The 24730-nt window shown below is 39.7% G+C and overlaps 1 protein-coding gene across 1 annotated transcript; it reads right to left on the bottom strand.

Annotated features, from left to right (window-relative positions):
- Positions 1–12287: 12287 nt before the first annotated feature.
- Positions 12288–19125, bottom strand: LOC145771797 (rhodopsin-like). Its single transcript, XM_082583528.1, has 4 exons — positions 19056–19125; positions 15297–15462; positions 14011–14153; positions 12288–12547 (listed from the first exon to the last, which is right to left on the bottom strand). The coding sequence occupies exons 1-4, from the start codon at positions 19123–19125 to the stop codon at positions 12288–12290; spliced, it is 639 nt and encodes a 212-aa protein (XP_082439654.1).
- Between the last annotated feature and the right edge of the window lie 5605 nt (positions 19126–24730).

Raw genomic sequence — 24730 nt, 5'->3', positions numbered from 1 at the left:
TACAACAACAAGTATCTTTACCTAAGTTCGTAACGTTCGATGCCACCACTGAACTGTGGGCAGACTATTGGAAGAGGTTTAACACCTTTGTAGCAGCACATTCAGTCGCACAAGACAAAATGCCGCAGGTCTTTCTCACCAATCAATCACCTACAATCTACAAAATGTTAACAAATTTGGCTGCGCAGGAAACAAACCCAAAAGAAGTCAACGATCTCACCATGACGGAAATTACAAATTACATGGCTCAACAATTCGACCCAAAACGCTTCATCGTGAGGGAGCGATTCCGTTTCTGGAGCGAAATGAAGCGCAAGCCCGGTGAAACAGCTCAAGAACTAGCCATCCGCATACGCCACGCAGCTGCCACCTGTGACTTCTCGTCCATTTCAAATCCATTGGACGAAGCTTTACGTACTCGTTTTATTTGTTCAATAGGTAACGAGGCGGTGCTTAAGGCGTTATTCAAAATCAGAGCTGATGAACTTACTTTCAAACGTGCGGTGGAGGTTGCATCAGAAACCGAAGAGGCAGCCAAGGTGGCCAAAGAAACTGTTTACGGCACTCCACCAGTACCAGTTGCGAAAGTAAGGACCATCAGCAAACCTCCAAAAACTAGGCAACTTACAGGTACTTTCTTTTCTTCTAAAAATAAAGAATGCTATCGCTGTGGTAATTCCAACCACAACGCCAATGACTGTAGGTTTAAGAAAGCCACTTGCCATTTCTGCAATATTACGGGACACTTACAGAGTGTTTGTCGAAAGAAAGCTAGACAGTTCAAACCTTCTAAGGTAAATTGTATCGAGGAAATTAACATGCTTTCTAGTTCTTGCAGAAAACCTCGAAATTCAAAGTTGGAAGTACCGATCTCCATTAATTCGGTAACCACACACTTAGAACTGGACACTGCTACAAATGGAAATTTCCTTTCCAATGACGTCTGGACTCGGGTAGGCGCACCTCAATTGCAAGCACCAGTGTCGCAGTTCCAATCTGCTACCAAGCATCTAGTACCAATCACGAGTTCTTTCACGGCCCAGGTAACTTGTCCTTCCACGGGAAGGTCAGATAATATTCCTTTTGTAGTCACGACAGTCAAAGGACTGAACTTGCTAGGTCGTGATGCAATTTCGTCTTTACGAATTTCTATCGATAAATTCCTTCTGTCTAACTATTCTACTTTACAGAGTATCCAGTCATACGACAAGCCTGATAAGAGTCTGGAGAAAGCATGCTCCCTCTTATGTGACGAGTTCAAAGATGTTTTTAAGCCTGAACTCGGGTGCTTACGAGATTATGAACTAGACATAGATTTTAAGTCTGATGCTAAACCTGTTTTTCTCAAACCTAGGCCTGTACCTTTCGCGCTAAAGGAGGACTTAGCACAAGCCTATGATTCGGGCATTGCACGTGGTGTATGGACACCAGTTCAGTTTTGCGATTGGGGCACACCGGTTGTTCCAGTCCGTAAGCCTTCAAACTCTTCAGAAGCGAAGGCCAAGTTACGCATATGTGGCGATTATTCAGTCACGGTGAACCCTTCCCTGGAGACCCATCGTCACCCGTTACCCTTACCAGAAGACTTAATGCAAAAGTTGGGTGGTGGGTACGGTTTCAGCAAGATAGACTTGGCTGATGCCTACAATCAGATTCGACTTGGTCCTGACAGTCGAAAACGACTCGCATTAAGCACTCACCGTGGCGTACTTTTACAAAATGTTTTACCTTTTGGCATATCTTCTGCTCCAGGTTATTTTCAGAAGATCATGGACGACCTTACAGCCGACCTTCCAGGGGTTGCAGTCTACCTAGACGACATTCTTGTCAGTGGCACTACTGCTGAGGAGCATCTCCAGAATCTTAGACGGCTCCTCGATCGACTTCACTCAAAAGGCCTGAGGTGTAGGAAAGACAAGTGTAAGTTTGCACAACCTCAGGTAGAGTATCTCGGACACATTTTGTCCAGGCAGGGCATCTCCAAAGGTCCCAAGGTAAACGCCGTACTGGAGATGTCTGCCCCCACTGACGTATCTTCTCTTCGTTCGTTTTTAGGTTCCTTACAATTTTATTCGAAGTTTCTACCGTTGAACGCTTCTACTGTAGCAGAACCACTATACCATCTCACGAAAAAGGACATTCCTTGGAGATGGGGAAAACAAGAGGAAAACTCTTTTGCTCAGCTGAAGCATCATCTATCTACTGATGAGGTTCTTACACATTTCAATGCGTCACTTCCGGTAGGTATCGCATGTGATGCTTCTAGTGTGGGCATTGGTGCTACTTTGTTTCACCGTTACCCAGATGGCACAGAACGGCCTATAGCAAACGTTTCAAGAGTATTAACAGCCTCTCAGAGAAACTATAGTCAAATTCAGAAAGAGGCTTTGTCGATAATTTTTGCGCTAAAGAAATTCTATCAATATCTTTTTGGTAGATCATTCATTTTGGTCACAGATCATAAACCATTGCTTAGTCTTTTTGGCCCGACCAAATCGACACCTTCTTTGGCAGCAAATCGTTTGGCTCGTTGGGCACTCTTTTTGTCGCAATTTAATAATAATAATAATAACAATATTTATATAGCGCCACATCCACAATCAAACTATGCTCCTGGGCGCTGTACATGACAATGGTGATAATTAATGCGGTAATTTCAGTCATAATGTTCATTGAAGTAGGACGTTTTCAAGCGAGTTTTGAATTCATTTAAATTTTCTGCTTCTTTCACACAAATAGGCAAACAGTTCCAGCAACTGGCAGCAACAACTGGGAAGGTACGATTTCCATACTGTGTCTTATATGAAGGGTTGCACAAGAGCAATTGATGTTGAGAACGCAAAGTTCTGGCAGGTTTATAATGAACAAGCAAAGTGTCTAGATAGTTCGGAGCAAAACCATGGAAAACTTTATAAATTAATAGACATATTTTGAAGCGAATACGATACAATACTGGAAGCCAATGCAGGGATTTTAGTATAGGAGTGATTACATACACTATTGAGTACAGGAAGACGAAGGATCATCAAAACGCTGATGCTTTGAGTCGCTTACCAGCAGGAGGGGATAAAGTCTTCGATGAAGAGGAAAGTGCGGATGACATTGATATCGTCTGCGCTATCGATGCTTTGGATTTGCAGGTCCAGACCCCAAATGCCGCCTCACTGCGTAAAGAATCTTCTAGAGATCCTATCATTTCCACGGTAATGCGTTTCATTCATGAAGGATGGCCGGCCAAGTCTTCTCCACAAGACCCGGTCGAACCGTTCCGTAAGTACGCAGACTCTCTTTCTACTTGTTACGGATGTCTACTTTACGGTTCCAGAGTGGTCATCCCTTCCAAACTTCGTCCTTCCGTCCTTCAGTTGCTTCATGAAGGACATTTCGGCATTGAGAGAATGAAGCAGTTGGCAAGGACGTCCGTCTACTGGCCAAACATCGATCGAGACATAGCGGAACTTTGTCACAAGTGCAGTACCTGTGGCGAATATCAACCGCAATCTAAAACCCAGGTCCAATCATGGACGGTTCCAGAAGCACCGTGGAGTCGCTTACACATAGATCATGCGGTAGAATTCATGGGTTACCATTGGTTACTCAGCATTGATGCTTTTTCTAAATACCTTTGTATTCATGCTACTACTTCCTTATCGTCAACAGCTACTATCAACCTGCTAGAAGAAGATTTTGCTCATTTCGGCTATCCCCATACTATAGTTACCGATAATGCTACTACTTTTAAATCCACAGAATTCCAAACTTTCTGTAAGGAGAGGGGTATGGTACACATCACGGGTGCCCCTTACCATCCGGAAACCAATGGAGCGGCGGAGCGCCTCGTACGTACGTTCAAGCAAGCACTTCGCAAATCTTCCCTGCCCCCGAAACAAGCAGTCTTGGAATTCCTACAGCAGTATCGACGCACGCCCACTCCGAGTGGCTACTCTCCAAGCCAATTACTCAACAATCGTCAGATTCGAACCAAGATCGACACGCTTCTCCCCACACCGTCTCAAGTGGTACCCCGACAAAACCCTCACAACACGAACGCCTCTGAAGTTACAAAACGACATTTCAAACCGGGAGATCCCTGTTACGCGCTATCATTTACTCCACGACGGAGCCAGGATCCTCGTTGGGTTCCAGCCGAGGTGATTAAGCGACAGGGTAGCCGAATCTTCCTGGTACGTCTGCTGCCACATGGTCCGACGTGGAGGCGCCATATGGACCAACTGCAACCTCGCTATGCATCATCGGAGGACCAGGAGCCGGGAGAAACTCCTGCACCAACAGTCGACTTCTCCGCTGTCTCCACCTCAGCTCGAACGGATTCGGACGACACACCGACTGTGCCGGAATTCGGGCCACACAACCCACGAAGGTCGAGCCGTCGCCGCAGACCTCCGGCCCGTTACGGACTTTGAGAGTAATTGTTTAATTCGGTGTCTTGTTCATATTTTTCTTTGTGTATAAAAATTATCGGGGGAGGTGTTATAGTCGTCATTTTATTTACGTTGAAAATATGTAACTCGTGACCAGCGTCACTACATAATCACAGTTCAGCGTTTTCTGGTACAGACGTTGAAATTGATTACCACCGCACTGCGCGTGTAATCAATTGAGCGTTCTGTACCACGTTCCTTAGTTGATTGTTTTGCGTTTCTTTCTTACTATATATTGCGTTGCTTTTATACAATGAATCAGTAAGTAACAAGAGGTAAATGGTTTTCTCACTTGGTTGGCTATCGCTACAATTATTATTGTTTATTTTATATTAAACGTCTGAAAATACAACAAGGACAAAAATGCAGCCTGCCACGGGGACATGCATATTGATTGTGACAATGGGAATTGAGATAGTAGGCTACAGACCAGGGTTACTCAACTAATCTTAACAAAGGTCCAGTTTGACAAGTTGAATATTTTTAGCGGTCCGGTGAATAAGTTATTTCACACGCAACCACAAAAGTTAAACTATTTGTACTAAACCACTTTTTAGGTAGGCCTAAAATGTAACTCAAATTGGATTTCTGAGAAAATGTTGGGGAGTCTGGGAGTCGAAGCCCCTCCCAGCAACTAGGATAATCACAGTAAAAATTGCTTCCTCCCAGTAGAAATCTGTTTAATGAAGCCCTAAAACGTGGCAATGAAGCTATTCTTTCAAAAGCTCAAGGTCCACCATCAACACCCGGATGGTCCGGATTCGGACCGAGGTCTGCCAGTTGAGTAGCCCTGGTATAGACTATAGGTACGGTAATAACATTTTAACAACAAGCGGAAACTTCACTTGGCTTATAAAGATGACCAGATCACGAATATGCAACCAGAAATAAGCTCGCAAAAAGATTTTGTCAACTTGACTATGCCTTTTCTTCACAACCAATAGGTTTAAGCTCAAATTGAACTTTTCTCTTGCTAATTAAAGGTAGTGATGATACCACGTTGTATTTCTTCTTTGATTGCTCAATACGTTTAGCCGAGTAAATTTGGCCTTGTCTGTTTGTTCTTTTTGCACCATCCATACTTCGATTCCCTCCGTAGCGAGTTCTAAAGCTTAGAAAAAAAAACTTTATAAAAACGTCGTGAAATGGATGTCCATACATAAATATTCGAACACAAAATAATTGGACTGTGAAATGTACATTATTTGAACTACAGAATAAATTAGAAACGTTTTCTACACAGTGGTGGGTGGGTTCGTTGCACAAAAGGGCTGCCATGTGTTTTTCAATTTTTTAGCGGAATTGCCATAAACCTATTACATTAGCGTTAGTCCAAAAATTTTCCATGAAAAACTACTGTACATCAAAATTTATTAAAGTTATATTGTTATCCACTCATCAAACCTAGGAACAGTAGATTACGGGATTCGCAACATTAGAAGAGTCAATTGACAATTTGATATTTTTTGCACTTTGCTACTGGCTTGCTTTCAACTCAAAAAATTAAAGTAGGCTACACCTACTAAAACTTCACTCCTCTTATATTACCCATAAAAAAAATGCATTATTGTGTAAATCAGAAAGAATATAACCCTTCTAGTGTTGTGGATGTAGTTTCGCATCCCCATGATCTACAGCCCTAATCAAATCCTCAAAGTGCTTGCAGATTTAACCTGTCCTACACTCAGAACTTATGATTTATAACATTTAGGCTATGCTAAAAATAAACAGACACTGTAGGCTACATACTTCCTCCGTTGTTGGCATCTAATGAGCGGTAAAAGCCAGGTGTGCCATTCTTTTTTGACACTTGGATGCATTATTGCGTACACCACCGCAGTTGAAGCTGTGGATGCTTTGGCGAGACAAACAGCTATTGTCGCAACAAGACTTGGAATAGACTGAGAAAATTATAGGCTAGTTAGCACAATCCATGTAAGAACTGATTACAATACACAATTGGATAACTTTTACCCTGTTTTGATTATTTTGTGTATGGTTTTTGCTTCAACAAAGCTTTTTGTTTGACACACTTACTCTGTAGGCTATTTGATCTTAGGCTATTGGTCACAGCGGTAAACCATAATCTCTTCGTGGGAAAATTGTAACATAAAGTTCCCGAATCCGTTTGTCTGCATATAGTGACCGAAAGGAAACACTCCTTGAAACGTCTATTCTTAAAGTGTATTCCTGTAAAATTATCCCGCGGCTATCGAAATCGAAATGCAACGCCTTGCACCTCTAAAAACTGTCACTACGATACAGATTACTTGGATAAAAGACGGAGAATTTGTCCAGCTAGCAAGCACCAAATAAACCAGTTAAATGTGCGACCGACTTCCAACAAACAACTTCGAGAATGAATCAGAAAAATTTGTGATAACTCAAAGGCACAATGTTTAAACCGGTTTCAACAGGTTTGACACAGGTCTTACGGACGATGGTGCAATTTTGGCTCATGTTTTAGGAATTTCCATGACGTAATATTCAGTAGACCCGAACGGTTTCTACATGACGTTTGACCAGGCGAACAACCGTCTGGAACAGCTATACGAAATCACTAAGATTTTTGTAGAAGTTGACGTGAACAGTTTTAACACTTTGCTCCTCAAAGGGAGGCCAGATTTGCCCCACCCTCATATTTCCTTTGATTACTTGAAGCACAGTAACGCCATGCACTTGGTTTTTCTTGACTTTTCTTAAAATTGCCAGGCGGATCTAATGATATTAAATTTGATGCTAAAAGTTGTGTAATTTTCTTGTAAATTCAAGATTTTGGTGAATTTTTGCTATTTCCAGCTAACTTCCAGCAAAGCGTGAAATGGATTGCGATAACAAGCCATAAGCTCACTGCTTTGTGCATCGATATGCGCGAGCAGAGAGAAACATCCTCTTGTTTTCCTTTGTTTGGTTTGATCTCAATAATACAAAGCGCGTTATTTCTTATGCTACAAAAGAAAAGCCAGTGATCACAAAGCTGTTAATTAGAAACAATAATAGCAAATGTTTTTTTGCGTGATCAGCTCTACGAAGAATAGCAATCCACGATCAAAATAGTAAGCTATGTAGGCCACAAACTATTCAAAACAGTTGTTTCAAGCAAATAATATTCATTGACGAATAAAAAACGTTACAATAAGAAATCTTCCCTTGGGTAAAGACACGAAAAACCTGGTTTCGAAATAAATGTTCTATGGAAATGCTCTCATTGACAAAACTTGCAATTGCGGAAATGTATCACTGCAAATGCTTTTGGGAGAAGCTGGAGAAATAGCGTTTTTGCAAACAGTAATTGTGAGATACACTCGAAATTATAAGATGGCTCCATTTACACGTAGCAGCTAACTCGATTGCTATATGTCCCTTCCCTGCTTTATGTCGCCTACTTGTTGTCATGTCCTGCATTTTTGTTTCACAGTGCACTGTGTGTTGTTCCAAAGAGCGCAAAATAAAAATGATAATGCCTCGTCTACATTACAAAATATTTTGTAATGTAGACGAGGCATAAAGCTAGGCGTCACATAAGAGACACAACACATCAGCTTTCTTGATCATTGATTCAACATCTGAATACGTTGCGCCAATGTATAAGAGGCCGGCTATTGTGAAGACCCGCCATTTATAAACGATCCGATTATACCAAAAGTGGGACAAACTAGTGGATCAAAGAATGAGTAAATAATGCTGAGAAAACTAAATCTAAGTGACGAACAATACCGATGTCTTGATTTATCTTGGAAAAATGCTGCCTAAACTTATCAACAAAAAATACCGTAAATAACGGCAAGGATCCCGAAAGCAGAATTTGCTCGACTTTGGCATGAATTTAGTCAGACATCGAATAATTCCACAATACTATAACGGGTTCTCAACGGCTGTAAGATACATAATCAACGTGGTTCTGGTCGGTTTGTGTACCAGTTTAGGGGAAGACACTTACTTGAAATGATGCACCACACAAAAGATTTTCAGTGAATACTGAGTCTAAAAACCGATGTGCATTGTGCTGCACAATGACTTCAAGTTTAGGACAGAAAAGGCACAAAAATATCACGATAAAAATAAAGACCTTGTGAAAAATTTTCGAGAATCATAACACGATGCAAATACCATAAACGCGTAGTTTGCATGCTGCTCTAAGCTGGCCGGCAACCACAAAGGTAGACAATACAGGCAGTTTATAATTCGATAACAGCGCAAAAAACATCATAAATACGTAAACCGACAATTTTCTTTTACAGAGTTTTTACGTCTAATAGTAAATTTTCCCCACCGATTTTTTGTGAAGCGCTTGCAAACCACGGTTTTGTAAAATAATTCATCATTATTATGTTTTACTTCTCGGATGTTGTAAAACGTCATCAGAAAAATCACAAAAAAACATTTCATTACTTCAATGTAGTAGGCCGAAGCATTTTTTCTAGAATTGTACCACGTTGTTTCAACAAAGAAGCCACTTTTTGGCAATATAAAGTTATAGAAAATAATTTGCAATCATGCAAATGTTTGGAAAGAATCTAGGAAGTCTTCTCACAATTTGGCACAAAATGATTCTGTTTATTGTATCTCTGCAATATTTTTTACGACAAACTTTGAAGCTTCGTTATAATCATTTTTATCTTTGAAGTCAAAAGTTAATTTTTTTTTGGCCAGAAACATAATCGCTGCCTTGCTGATGTCGCCTTTACGCATATTTTTTGTGCTTCAAACAATAAGGACCCAGTGGCGTAGCAGCCACCTGGCGGTTCTGGCTCTGCGCCAGGGGCGGCAGGCTGCAAAGGGGCGGCAAAATGAGGTTGCACAGTGCACACAGCACGTGAAATAAAGTAATGCCAAAATAAATAAAAAGTAAAACAAGAAAATGATTTTCAAAGAGACAGCTAGCACACCTTAAAAATTTAAGGATAGAACAACAGCTAAAAAGCTCGAGTTGCTTCTTGCGTGATGTTGGATAGCTGTAGTCTGTACTCCGTCTGTTGTTCAATTCTTAGTAACATTTATTACGTCATAAATCTAGAAGAGTTTCTCAAAGCTCAAAATGATAAAGTCGTATTTACGTTCTACCATGAATGATGATCGGCTATCAGCTATATCGAATCTTTCTTTAGAAAGAGACTACGTTCAAAAACTTGATTTTGAAGATATTATCGCTGATTTTGCTTAGGCGAAAGCTCGAAAAGTTCAATTTTGAGGCGGCTATTGATCTTTTATTTGCCTAATACATTTGTTGTCCATTCTTTGTCTTTTATTTTTGGCCTTAAAGCTGAGACAGTGAGGCTTCTTTCTCAAGCCAGTGCCGGTCTTTGGGGTGTGCAAACCGTGCGATCGCACAGGGCCCGCAATTTACTCAGGAAATGCAGTAATTTTTGTCATTTCCAATGGAAAAAATTCGATTCACAAGCAAGTACCGTTATCCTTGAAGTCAGTTGCGGCTTTAGGAATTAGCAACAAAAAAACATGGAGACTCAGCTTTATTTCCGAAAAATGCCAGAGAAAACAGGATTTTATCTTTTTGCTATGCCACCAGACAGCACCATTTTACAGTTAATATTCATACCCAAATTTTTGTTGAACATGCGCTCAGAATGCACCAAATTCAAAGTAATTTTTCAAAATTTCTGAGGGAGGCCCCCCAGACCCCACACCGCTGGGTGTCGCCTTCGGCGAGCACGCCGTCAGGCTTTGCCCGTCGGCCGTCAAAACCCCCCTCCCCTTTCAAAATACTTTGCTACGTTACTGAATTGGATCATTGTCATTGGGGCCGCAAAGCACATTCCGCACAGGACCCGAAATACCCTAAGACCGGCACTGCTCAAGCAATATAGAACTTCTGAGACGCGGCATTTGTAATTATTTTTATTGAAAAGATTGCTTGAACATAAAACTATTTCAAAATTTGTTGCAGTCTACTTAGGGCGGCATTTTCAACGAAAGCCAGGGCGGCAGCATATGCTCCTACGCCACTGTAAGGACCCAGTCAGCAATCCAGGCCTTTTACATTGATTCAACATTTGTAAACGTTAAATTTATGTAGATTTACTGACTGTGGGTTACTTCACATTCCCTTTGTTTACGCATGTTTCTCAATTCGCTGTTGCATTTGCATTGTTTCGACGCTGGCGGACTAAAAATGTATTTTCAAATTAAGTGACACAATCTTCAATAAAAAGTGAGCTTTGAACTTAGCTTTGTTGATGTAAATGCTGTATTTTTGTGGATGTAATTTATGAGTCATGTTTATAAACACCCGTAAGTGAAATGATTTATGATGTAGCCTGCATGATATTTGTGATGCGACTTGACACAAATCCACAATTTCAAAAGCACCTAATTTGAACTTAGAAATTTCAGATAATTTCAAAAACGTGTTCAATTGTCTTCTCTCTACTAAAAATATTCATACTACAAACTCAATTGTAGACCTAAAATACACAAACCAAGATGTAAACAGCTATTCAAGCAGGCTAAGGTGTTACTTATGAGAAATTTGGTTCCATAAAACTAGAAGCTAGTCATGAGTTTCGGAAAGCATTAGTTTAGGACAAAAATGTAAAACAACAAATGCAGTTTTGTTTTTTTTCAAATTCGTGTAACAATATTACTCGGATTGTAACTATTTTAGAATCAATGAGTAGCCTAATAACGAATGTAGGGGAAGGTGGGTAGGCTAAGTTAAGTTGTAGTATAAACAGAGGAAGATACATGAGATGCCTGTGTATTTTTGAATCAGCTACTAACTGTTATTGCCAAACAGGTATTATTTCTGCTTGCTATGTTTCATGATGATATGATAACTAATATTTGTCAGATTTTTGTGAATTTTAAGTACTGGTAAGGCTACAGTAGTAAAATTTCCAAAATTACTCCAAAGTGTCCCCACCTTCATGGGCCTATATTGACCTTATATCTGCCTCTACATAACCAATGGAATAGGCAAAATTTTTTAACTTTATTGTTAACCTAATGTAGTTGAGAATATTTTTATTTTAAATTGTTACATTTTTTGCAACTTTAGAGAGATACACATGATCCTACCCCACAAATATATTGCCCGTTGAAGCGAGCAAAAATATTTTGCAAACACCGAAAAAAACGCATGTTTTTTTCTTTTTGTTTGATGCAAGTAACTGAGTGCGCCTGGATCTGCTACTGGTTTGCTTTTGAGGTTCAAACCTCTAATTTATGAGAGATATACAGGGCCGTTAATAGAATGTTTTGGGCCCTGTACCAATGAGATCATCGAAACCCAAATCAAGACACTTTTCAGAAAAGCGCACTATATCCAAAGAACACCAAGTAGTTTTCAGGCCCCTTTTATCCCCTTTTTCGCCCCATATCAATTTACGGTTTTAGGCCCCTTGGAAAAGTTCCGTTCCTCTAAAATTATCTCGGGTTCAAAATTGCCTCGTGAACCCCATCACCCACGCTACTGGAGATGGAAAAACTTTAGAGCCACTCGCGGATCAAATCCCAAACGGGTTTTGGTCTGCTGGTTTGACCGATAAATATTGCTAGCAGCGCACCAACGAAAGCACGCGTCGATAAAGCTAGGCGATTAGCATTAAATTTGCATTACCATCAACCTAAAACATTTGTCTAAGACTTACAATCTACATGGACCAGCTCAGTAGTCTAGTGATTAGCATAAGGCCCCAGTGTTGGTAGATCGATTCCAAATCGGGTCATATCAAAAATTTTAAACCGATTATGTTCTTGCATAATGTAGTGCAGATAAGTCAGATAATAATGTGATGCTATTTTAAATCTGATACAAAATTAAAAATGAGCCCTGTCGCCAAAAGACTTTAGCAGTTGTCGAACGACAATAAATAAAACATCACCACATTATTGTTCAGTGTTCACCTGTTGTAACTCAATGTGACTTACCACTCCAGCCAATGTAATCACCGACATCAACGAGTACGGTGTCCAAGCCGCAACGAAGCAGGCAACGTTGCAAATCACTGCTTTTAAAAGTCTCTTCTCACGTTCTTTTGCTTGGCGATCAGTTTCCTTGCTTTCACAAAGTCGGGCAATTTCATTGACACTTTGCTTGTTTACGATCACAATGCTATGGTTGCAATATATTATCACTGACACTGGAACTACAAAAGAAATTAAAACGCGAATAGGCTACAAAAAGATATTAGCAAAAGCTTTGTGTCAGTTTCTCAATTGGTATATGTTGGTTCGATACCCTGTTGGGTCATATCAAATGCTTTCAAAAGTGGTGTTAAATTTTATTCTTGCCTGGAACTCAGAAGAGAAATTGATTTAGGTAGCAATGTACTCGGCTGCGCCTCTTCAAAGCTGCGCTGTCTGCTTTGTAAAGCGATGAGAGCAATGCATATGTGTGATGGAAACAATGTAGCGCTACAGAAAACATACATTATAATTCTTGAAATTGTATAATTAGTGTCATAAATCATCAAATACGGCATTCAAAATTTCTTTAATTATATCGGATTCTCCTTGTTAACAGATTCCCGTTAAAACAAAAGCTGGCATATCTTGTACTTTTTTAAGATACCGGTCTTGAAAAGTTCGTTCCGAAAACCTTGAAAAATTCTTTATCGTTTCAACATTATCATGATGTAACAATTCTTCATCGTCTCAACATCATCATGATGTAACAATTCTTCATCATCTCAACACCATGATGATGTAAAAATTATTCATCGCTTTAACAGCATCATGAAGTTTGGTTTGGTTTTATTTTGAATCTATATCCTCGGACTGACAAAGCCTTGATGGGTTATTCCTGGTAGTTTCGCATTCTTGTAGAGGCCTTGACGCAGGGCCGGTTACCGAGATTGGCAGATTGAAGTTTCCGATTGTTGAAGTCTTGTTGCCGGGGAATTATTCCATTCACTAGGTTCCACTGAATGGAGAGCAGTCCTAACATGATGTCACAATTCTTCATCATCTCAACACCATGATGATGTAACAATTCTTCATCGTTTCAACAATGATGTAACAATTCTTCATCGTCTCAACAGCATCATGATGCACCAATTCTTCATTGTTTTAACAGCATCATGATGCAACAATTCTTCATCGTCTCAACACCATCATGATGCAACAATTCTTCATGGTCTCAACACCATCATGATGTAACAATTCTACATTGTCTCAACACCATGATGATGCAACAATTCCTCATCGTATCAATACCATGATGATGCAACAATTCTTCATCGTATCAACACCATCATGATGCAACAATTCTTCATCGTATCAACACCATCATGATGTAACAATTCTTCATAATCTCAACACCATCATGATGTAACAATTCTTCATAATCTCAACACCATCATGATGTAACAATTCTTTATAATCTCAATACCATATTGGTGTAACTATTCTTCATAATCTCAACACCATAATGGTGTAACAATTCTTCATCGCCTCAACACCATAATGATGTAAACTTGGCCAATTTTGAATTGTTACACTTCATTTTCTGCCAACACTACCTGAGTTTAAAGTAAGACACATAGGTTGTCGAAAGCAAACTAACAATAACAAATTACGATACGAAAAACATATATATATTGTGTCTTACCAATAATGCCAAAACTGTTAATCAGTCCAACGTATATAACGTTCATGATGTCATTTTCGATATAATTAAAGGTGCAATTGATAAGGATTCCGTCCAACATGAATCTACCGATTCCAAAGATAGGCAGGATTGCCAATACAAATCTAAATAAAAAGTTTAGCAAAGCAGTTGCATCATTAGGCTGCATGTCATATGAATTGGTAATTGCCTTTCGAAAAAAATTTCTTCCCGTTCAAACACTCACACTATAGCCGCGTAGCGTAGGCTATACCTGATGATATGACTTCAACTGAAAAAGTTTTCTAAAATCAATGAAACATCAAACCAATCAGAAGTTACAGGAACAGCGTTTCAACCAATCAGAAGTTGCAGACAAACCATTTTTAATATAAAGTAAATTAAGTCAACGTTTCGTGGTCCACGGCTTGCCGCAAGGGTAAAGCAGTGGTGGTAAATTCTATGACGTGTGTTCGGTTCCCACCCCACCCAAGCCATACCTTTTTTTTCTTCTGTAAATACCAAACAATGTTCAAAGCACGGAATAACTCTCTGGCTGAATGCTAGAAGTGTCACAATTAGACGGTAGTCGCTTAAACATGTTCTAATTTGTTGGCAGTGTCATCGAGCCTTACAAGAAATCGTCATGTTTACGTGACTAGCACATTAATATAACCTAAATCCAGTGTTTTCACTTTACTTTCTAAAAAGAGATGGCTTGCGCTTCTATCAGATATCCAGTTGAGCTTCTGCACAAGTTAACCTGGAACATCATAAATCTGGGGTAACAAAAAGATAGACCCTCGCCCCGGGAGGCTCACACGAAGAAGGACACCATAAGTGCAGATTTTAATCCAAGCAACATTATCCCGTTGGCATTATGTTCAAGTTAAGTCGTAGGCTACGTTGATGTTATTGTCGTATCCACTACTGGAAGTTAAGGAAGCTAATCTTCGTGTCTACCTAAGCTTCAGGCATGCCTTCAAGTATCTTGCCTTTAATAAGACAATTCAGGCCCGGTAACAATTAAAGGCCAAGGGCCCTTCAAACACAACCATTCTAAAAAAACAATAGGACTCCAACGAAGACGTAATGTGTTTGTTGTAGTTCTATGGTCCCTTACAAAGATTCCTGGCCCCTAAAATGTTCCTGTCTTCAAAAGTGCTCTCTGAGTCCCCTTTTCAACACTACTGTCGTGATTAACTCTATTTCATGAGGCTTGGCATTAGGATCTTATGAAATATCATTATTCGCACATGTGAGTAACAAGGATAATTCTATGAACTTACGCAGTCATCCAGATCGTGATCAGATGGACTGTCATCTTACATGCACTGACTTCGCATTTTCCGTGCGCGGCCGTTATGACGTCGCGTCTGCGTAGCGCAATGGCAGTAAGACTTCCGATCTGTCCAAACGCGAACATAGCTCCAAAAAACGCGTACAGGTTGCACGCTGGAAAAGGGTAACTGTTGTTTGTATGTAATTTCGTCCAATCCCAACTGGGTTGAATTTTTTTAGGAGGTACATTGCATCTAGGGACAGTAAATTACCGGACGCGCGACTTCACTGTTCTGGTAACATTAGAAGGGTTAATTGGCAATTTTACATTTTTTATGCTTTGGTAGGCTACTAGCTTGCTTTCAACTAGGCTAAAAACCTTAAATTTCTTTAAAACCATATTCACTCCTCTTATATAACTAATAAAAAATATACTATTTTGTAGCCTAAATCATAAAAAACGTAACCCTTTCAGTGTTGCGGAGAAGCCAAAAGCCGATGTAGTTTCGCATCCCTATGATCTACAATTTCTACATTGCACCAAACACTAACTCTAAAAGGCTCCCATCCAATTAACGAAGTAGTAACATCGTTTGGATATTCGACAGTTTTTACTGAACGGATAACTCTACTTAAAGTAAAAATTAGGCTTTCTCTAATCCATCGCTAATATGTGATTTCAATCAATTTTTAACGATTAGTAAACTACACCATGAATCTCCCATCCAACGACTGATTAGGTCCACTTTGGGATAGTTCAGCGAAAACTCCGACGCCGTGAGTAAACAATTAAGGTGTAGCGTACTTAGCCTATACCTGACAAGATAAAAACGTTTTGCTAGGACGGTTGTCCGGATTAATAATAAATGAATGGGATCTTATTGTTATGTTTAATGTTCAATTTCCTTTTGTAAGCTAATTCAACTCAATACCGAAAAAAATTACCTCAAGTTTTCAAACTCCAGGAACCAATGAAAGAAAAAGACTAAGTAATCTGTTAGAGTGGTAGAAAACGGATAGTGGAAGAAAAGTAAAAGAACAATGTTGCAGTTTTCATCACAAGTTTAAAAGATTTCCTGACATCAGTGTCGTTGAAGGACTACCAATGCTAAGTTACAGCCATAAAAGGTTTATAGGTTGAAGAGGTTTGTTAGGTTTTATTTTGGGTTTCAGGCTTAAATTAATACAGTAGGTTTGTTGTTTAATTTTCCATAAGCTGAGACTAGCAGCAAAAGTTTTGCTAAAATTGTGTTTTAACACTTTTTTTCAGGAATCTTTTTTACTCGGTCTCTGTAGGGCACTGCTTCGCTGGCACTGTTTGCGTCATAAAGCACTGATCGCAAAGTAACCTATATCCAGTGTTGTACGCGTCATTGAAATAATTTGACGGCGTCAGCGTCAGCGCGAATTGCCTAAAAACTTTACGGCGTAAAGGACTGCGTAAGCTCTTAAAGAAATTGACAGCGTCAGCGCTAATTTCTAGCGCTATTTTTTGCCAGCGTCTCATAAAACGGAAATATTTCAACCAAGTTCAGCCTAACAATAGCTATAAATAAAGAGCAGGTATTATGTTTTGAGACTGTATTGTAATTAGCTGCTCAGCCTATTAGTTATTTCCTTGCAGAAAAACAAGCATTTTAAAACGTTTGTCTGACAATCTGCTGCGTTTGGAACGCATATTCAGGGGCGCCGGAGCGATTTTTGACTGGATGGGCAGGAGTATGAAAAAAGGGCACTTTTGTTGCTGAAAGGCCAATCTTTTTTGTAAGTTTTAAGATAAGATATAGCGATAATGCTCATCTATCAGCTCATTGTCGAGTAATGATACAAGTGTCCGCTATACAAAGAACAATGGCACGGAAGGGCATAATGCTATTTTATAATGATGTAATATAACTTACTGTGATGGAGAATTTTGTGTCGTGAATATTATTTTGAGGCAAAAATAGAACATTATAATTAGGCTAATAGCGAATAGCATAAATTGTTATAATGCAAAGTGTGCAGTAGCTTACATGACCTTAAAAGGGCACCATTGCCCCCTCTTCCCTCCCCATCCACAGAAATTTGAGGGCAGGGGGGCATTCGCTCCCCCTGCTCCCCCCCCCGCGCTTCCGGCGCCCCTGCGCATATTGTCCTTTCCAAGTGAAAACATGCGTTCCACAGCAGCGCTGGTTGGTATTGGTGTGTTGTATTTCAAAAACAAGTTGAAAACGTTTAGTTGGAAAGGTATCACTGTTCCAAGCGTGCTGTGATAGTTTAGCATGTATAAATCTTTTAACGAGGTCCACTGCACCAACATCGCTCTTTTCAGGGGCATAGAGCTCTTGAAATAAAGTAGGCTATATTCAACGTCCGCGATGCCATTCATGGATTTTTCGCTTTCTGTCTCTGATCCCTCGTTCTCAATACATGGGTGATCACCATTTGGCGAAGTTCTTCCGCATGTATTCCAGGGAGCCATTCCAACCAACGCAAAAGCCGGTAATTCGGATGAGTCGCGCTGGCCAGAATACATTGTGAAACTCTTATTGTGAAACGAGATTTTCCATGAAAACAAAAAATGACGCTTAGCGCTTAACGCTTAAAATCGGCAAAATAGTTGACGGCGCTATCACTTCCGTCAACTGAAAAATAATTTGACGGCGCTAGCCTCAGCGTCAACAAAAAGTTGACGCCGTCAAATGACGCCGTCAAATTGACGGCGTCAACGTACAACACTGCCTATATCTGTGATGGATAAATTGGTATACGAAAACACATTTCATCATTAAAATACAACAATTTGCATAACCCTGGAATTGTCACTCACTGTCGCAACTCTGTAGCAAATTTTAGCTTTCAAGTAAATTTTACACATCACCAGATTTTTAAATCGTCCATAAATGACGCAAAGCAAGTTTAGAAGTGAAATACAGTAGAACTCGGTTAATCCGGATTCGATTTGACCGGCGATTCCATCCGGATTAGGCGAAGATCCGGATTAACCGATGACGGTTCTATCAAGCCTGACGTTACCTAGATAGAAGGGTATCGGTAAAAAATCACCGAAATTGAACGCATTAGTGTGGTCACTGGTCATCTGCCAATTCCGAGACGCGCGATCACCATATTAGCGATAGAATTCTTTTGAAATGCAGTATGCATGTAAAACGAATGTATTTGTAGACTCTGCGTCTAACGCAAAAACACACTGGCAAAAATATCTTCAGACATGCGTGTCGGAATAATCTGTAGTCACTGAAAACTTTTGAAAACAGTTACGGAAGACGAGTTTCTTTGGAAAACTCACAAAAATTAAACAAAGTCTTCTATTGGAAAAACACCACCGACATACCGCCGAAAATTCCACCGACATCTTTTCAAGTTACAGTACGAGTTTGGGCATTTGCGCACGAATTTTGCGTTAGGAGGGATTACTGTTCATGAAAAGAAGAAATCCGCAATAATTTATTGCGTCACATTAACGGAACAATAGATAAGAAATTTCTCGCAATAAGCCACGTTACGTTTTAGCATAAAATGGCAAAACTGTCGGGAAAATCCGGATAAAGCGATAGAGAAAGCGCAACTTTTGTCCGGAATAGGCGAAGATCCGGATTAAATAATCCGGATAATCCGAAGCTGTTTCTCAAGAAAAAGATTACAAATCATTTGTACTTCCAGTTTCATCCGGATTAGGCGAAGATCCGGATTAACCGAATCCGGATTAACCGAGTTCTACTTTACAACACTTTTGCAGCAAAATAATGTTGGTACTGAATTACCTTGTGGTCCCAATTGCCATCCTCCATAAATGCAGGAATGTACAACCAGAGGAAAGCTGGAAAGGCACATTCCTATGTTGGAAATGACGAGGGAAAGGACGTTCACATTTTCACGGATTTTAGTTTTGAAAGCTCTGATAGAAAACAAGAATTTAAAAGTTCGTATTTTGTCAAATTTTGTAGACCCAGGTCATTAAGCAATAAAAAAAATTGAGAAATTTAAAGACTAATATTCTTATCATAATTATTATTATGTTTTGAATCAAAACGTCAAAAGCAGGGGTGGGCCTCCTTTTTAACACAAATTTAATGCTAACTTAGGGGTCTTACTGGGCTTTTATAAAAATATCATTTCAAATGCATGCACATGTGAAATATCATTACAGTGATATAAGCCAGGGATATCTAAGCAAAGGGATAATAGAAGGGCTTCTGTTTGTCGTAAATAATCTAGCCTAGCCTACATTTATTGTAAAATGACAGTTGCACCAATAGTGATTTAATAAACCTTGTTATGATAACCTACATTGCGCTATTAACATCAGGCCCGGATATTTACTGCATGCTCATGGGTACTTGTTAATTCTACTACCCGTATACTTGCTTTACATCTAGCCTACTGCAAAGACTTTGTTGAGAAAAACAGCTTAAATAAACAGCTAAAAACAACTTTTCGTCTGTGTTTCTAAACAAGTATTCTTTAAATTAACTTAACATTTGCTAACTGTCTTCTGTAGCGACAATACCAGCTGCACTAACCCAAATTTCTCATATTACTGTGACATGCCACTACTACATCCCAGCTAGCGATGCCTGTCATTTTTGCATTAATTCAACGTTTGCTAACGTTGGATCGGTGTGGAGGTGACGAGTTTAGCTGGCTGGGATCTAAAATTATCGCTTTATCAACGCAACTTTTATCAAAGCACGCTTGATATCTTTAAGACATAACTTCTCTGAGTAAGTTATAATTGAATTTCTGCAAGATGATAATGTTGTTTTTACTAGTTTGTTTTAGTCATTGTTTTCATGTCGTCAAGTTATAACCTATCTATTTTGTGAGTCGTGCAAGGCCTGGTGCGTTGCGCTTGAAATGGCTTTGCCCGTGGTAGGATTTCTTTGTGGGGTTTTCTTTGCCTGCCTTGCTCTTCTTTGCTATGAGCTAAACGCATCAAGACGTGTTCCCCTCACGACCATCAGCACTCTTAATAACGCACCATGGCCGATCTTCATAGCAACTGTCCATACAAATCTTAAATATATCAGCTAAAGCAATTTGGGCAAAAAAAGCTATACCCTAAATATGTGTTATTTATTTTTTTTTTGTAACATTTTATTTTTTTATTTTCCCTTTATATCTTAAATTTTTCTGAAGGTGTTGCGACCGTGCCAAATTTCTCACCTCAATAACTTACTTCGGTCACAAGCACGTTTTAACGTTCGCGTTTTGTCGCTTCTACCTTTTTCTCGACCTTTGCTATTTTGACGTGTATTGTTTTTGATATGATGGTCAGTGCAGCGCCAGAGAGCTATGTCTCTGACGTCACGTTTCACGTCATTAGAATTGTTCTAGAAGATTCTGGCCTTTGAGCACATACCGCGAACTGCCTTGCACGTCTCGAGAATTCAATTCAGTATTCAACCTTTTGTAAGGCGCTATGCCGAATTCCAACCATGGTTCATCGTTATGTAGATTTGCAGTCGTGTTGCGTTGTATGATCGTATGTAAAACTCGCTATTCCAAACTAGAACCTTTCTTAAAGAAGCTTAAATCGTGATTTAAATGAGTATAAAAAATCAAGATATCAGAATCAGGATATCAATATGTCAGTATAGGCCTACTAGATGTCAGATATCAATGTATCAGTTTTATTGTCGCGGTACTGCTTCTACTTCTGGTGCCGCTTGTACAACGTTTGCATCAGTTTAGTATTATGTTCAGAGTCTGTATGTTATGATTTTGGTGCAGCAGCCATGATTTCTGACTCAAGACGGTTAATAATGTAGAAGCGACAATACTTTATATCCAGTTTTTCGGTGGTGGAACGTTAAGCATTCGGGTGTTTTCTTTTTTCGCTTTTGTGTTACTGGATCGAAGATTAGTCGAAGATTAAAATCATAAACAATTAAAACAAATATACTTGTGAGCAGGGCCCACAAGAGGGGGGACAACAGTGCATTGCACCGGGGCCCGGTGAGTTTAAGGGGGCCCGACAAAATGTTTAAATTCACGCGAAAAAAAAATTGATTTCAACGATTTTGCTTAAAATATTATTTTAAGGTTAGTTCCGTATGTCGAATGGGGCCCCCTTATGGGTAGCCTAGGCTATGCCCTTTTTAAAAATTAATACAGAATTTTCAATTTTTTGAGTTTAGGGAGGCCAGACAAAATGTTTAAATTTGCGTGCTCACTTCGATTTTGCATAAAATATTGTTTTTTATATGAATATTAGTTTTGTATTTTGAATGGGCCCCCTCATGGGTGTGCCCTTTTTTAGAACAACAATATTTGCATTTTTTTGCGTTCAGGAGGACAATAAAATGTTTAAATTTGTGTGTTAAGGTCAATTTTGCATAAAAAATTTTAATATTTTGAAGTTGGTATTTCTTATATGAAGTTGGTATTTCTTATATTGAAGTTGGTATTTCTTAATGTCATGAACAATAGCAATGCATTCATCCTAAGTTTGCTTCCCTAGTCTCTGCAGATTTTAAGGTCAGAAATGGTATTGTATGTTAATGTAAAGCTGTAAGCACACATATACAATGCTATGTCAGCCATGTCGGATAGTATTGCAATTTTTATCTTCGAAATGGCTGATTTTACCCACTTGTTGCCATGGTTACAATCAGGTGTTGCCAGAGTTTGGAAGGGTTAGAATTAGGAAAGGTTAGAATTTTAATCTTTGCCCAGGACTAAAAAAATATCCAAAATACAAGTTTTTGTTCTCAACAGCTATAAACTTTTCCTCAAATTAGGGCAGAATTCCATATCTGACAACGCTATTGAGGCTATATTTACACTATGTAGTGTTTTAGCATTTTACAGCATTTTATCTTTGTGTATAACTAGTGTGTATATGTGAATTTAAAGTTATATTTACGATATTGCATTGTTTGTGAAATAATGGAGTGTTCAACTGTTCATACTTTAACCTAATTTATCCTTTGTAAGAACGCGCACCGCAAATTTTGCTTGTGATTGGTGAGATATCACGCGACATGTCGCGCTGGGGGGCCCGGCAGCAACATCTGCACCGGGGCCCGGCAGGGCTCTTGGAGGCCCTGCTTGTGAGCAAGCACTACTCGTTTGGATTTAAGTCAGTAGATATACAGCAGCAAAGTCGACCTCGTGTCCTATCAATCCTTGCCGACTTCGCCCAGGAATGTAGCCATCTCACTGATGGCTACGTATGAGCGTGTATGCTGAAAAGCAGCGTTCGCTACAGTCAGAAATAAAAAACAACTGAACTGAACAACAAAACTTTCTGCGGTTTTAAAAAGAACCACATGTTTAATTAATGCAGTACCAACTACCGCCCTTCTAATGTCGTGAGAATAAGACAATCGCTGCGAGCCTTCCTATTCCCCTCTTTAGATATCCATGATATAGGCCTACACATGTGAATGTTTAAACAAAAGGAAGAGCAGGTTGATGCTTTTAAACAATAATTAGCAGTAACAAAAGTATCAAAATAACAAAAGTTGTAAAGTCCGCTCCGTTAGCTCAGTGGTTACGCGCCCGGCTCATAATCACGCGGCGCAAGCTCGACTCTCGGGGTGTGCGCTTGAGCAACGCATTTCAGGACTGCTCTCCATTCAGCGGCACCTATAGTGAATGGAATAATTCCCCGGCAACAACAATCGGAAAACTTCACTCTATCAATCTTGGTAAACGGCCCTGTGTCAAGAGCCTCTACAAGTATGCGAAACTACCAGGAATAACCAAGGTTTTGTTAGTCCGAGAATAAAGATTCAAAACCAACCAATACGCACATAACCAAGAGCGACAGAAGTGGAAAAGCGTCACACGTTGCCCACTCCTAGTCTTTGCTTCTTTACATTCTGCATAAAGACTTTCAATAGTTTTTACTCATCCACATGGTTTTGGCTTAGTTACGACTAAGGTTCAAAATGTCTCCAAAGAAAACACTTCTGAAGAACACAATAAGACTTCAAGAATATTTTGTAGTTTCCAGACCCACTGAAGAATTTCCGACCCAAAAATCATCCCAGGTCGAAATCCTGAGACCTGAACCCCAAGGCAACGCCGCTGCTCACCGAAACTGAAACCCCTGTCAGTTTCGTTTGTGAACTTTTATAAAGTTTGTAGGCTATAGCCATTTAGTTACAGTTCGCATTACACTCATTTAAGAGCGAGTAAAAGGTTGTAACCTACATAGCAGAAGATTAGTCAAACTTAGGCTAACATATTGTTTTTCCTTTACTATAAATTATACTTCACCACATTTAGGTTTATTTTATTCTGACGTTGCTCTTGAAGAGAGTCAGACGAAAACCTGCAGCTTTGAGCTATGTGCAACCTTCTACCTGCAATTTTTAGGTTTTGTACTGGTACCAATCAACTCTTCATGAACTTATTGTAAGATGGGCCTAGTCTAATAGTTCAGGCCCTTAGGGGCAAAAATGAGCATCTTTAGGCTAAAGATGTTACACGTTGTTTTTTTGCATTTTTTTGTAGTTGATGAATCTAACTTCAAATTTAGTGGGTGCCGCAACTTTTTGGGTCACGTGATCACCCCCAAATCGGAGATTTCCCCCAAGTCAATTTTGAGCTCTTTTCATGACATTTTTATGCAATTAGATACGTTATTTTTTTACATTTGGACTGACTGCCACTAAAAAATACACGAGATAAAAATCACACAAAATTATTTTATTAATGACGTCATTGTGACGTCATGTATTCATTTTTTGCTTGTTTTTTTCTTATTGTAGTCGCTTGTTTGTTGTATTTCCAGACGTTTAATATAAAATAAACAATAATAATTGTAGCGATAGCCAACCAAGTGAGAAAACCATTTACCTCTTGTTACTTACTGATTCAGTGTATAAAATCAACGCAATATATAGTAAGAAAGAAACGCAAAACAATCAACTGAGGAACGTGGTACAGAACGCTCAATTGATTACACGCGCAGTGCGGTGGTAATCAATTCCAACGTCTGTACCAGAAAACGCTGAACGGTGATTATGTAGTGACGCTGGTCACGAGTTACATATATTCAACGTAGATGACGACTATAACACCTCCCCGATAATTTTTATACACAAACATAAAATATGAACAAGACACCGAATTAAACAATAACTCTCAAAGTCCGAAACGGGCCGGAGGTCTGCGGCGACGGCTCGACCTTCGTGGGTTGTGTGGCCCGAATTCCGGTACAGTCGGTGTGTCGTCCGAATCCGTTCGAGCTGAGGTGGAGACAGCGGAGGAGTCGACTGTTGGTGCAGGAGTTTCTCCCGGCTCCTGGTCCTCCGATGATGCATAGCGAGGTTGCAGTTGATCCATATGGCGCCTCCACGTCGGCCCATGTGGCAGCAGACGTACCAGGAAGATTCGGCTACCCTGTCGCTTAATCACCTCGGCTGGAACCCAACGAGGATCCTGGCTCCGTCGTGGAGTGAATGATAGCGCGTAACAGGGATCT

Source organism: Aplidium turbinatum, chromosome 6 (assembly GCF_918807975.1).
Source record: "Aplidium turbinatum chromosome 6, kaAplTurb1.1, whole genome shotgun sequence".
Taxonomy (NCBI): domain Eukaryota; kingdom Metazoa; phylum Chordata; class Ascidiacea; order Aplousobranchia; family Polyclinidae; genus Aplidium; species Aplidium turbinatum.
This window is presented reverse-complemented; position numbering and strand designations above follow the sequence as displayed.

Bases quoted from the DNA above. Each gene is read 5' to 3' on its own strand.
- LOC145771797 (XM_082583528.1), bottom strand. From the start codon at position 19,125: ATGTGCCTTTCCAGCTTTCCTCTGGTTGTACATTCCTGCATTTATGGA. The intron at 15,463-19,055 runs GTAATTCAGTAC...ACCCTTTTCCAG, and splicing joins ATGGCAATTGGGACCACAAG to CGTGCAACCTGTACGCGTTT. The intron at 12,548-14,010 runs GTAAGACACAAT...TTTCTTTTGTAG, and splicing joins TAACAGTTTTGGCATTATTG to TTCCAGTGTCAGTGATAATA.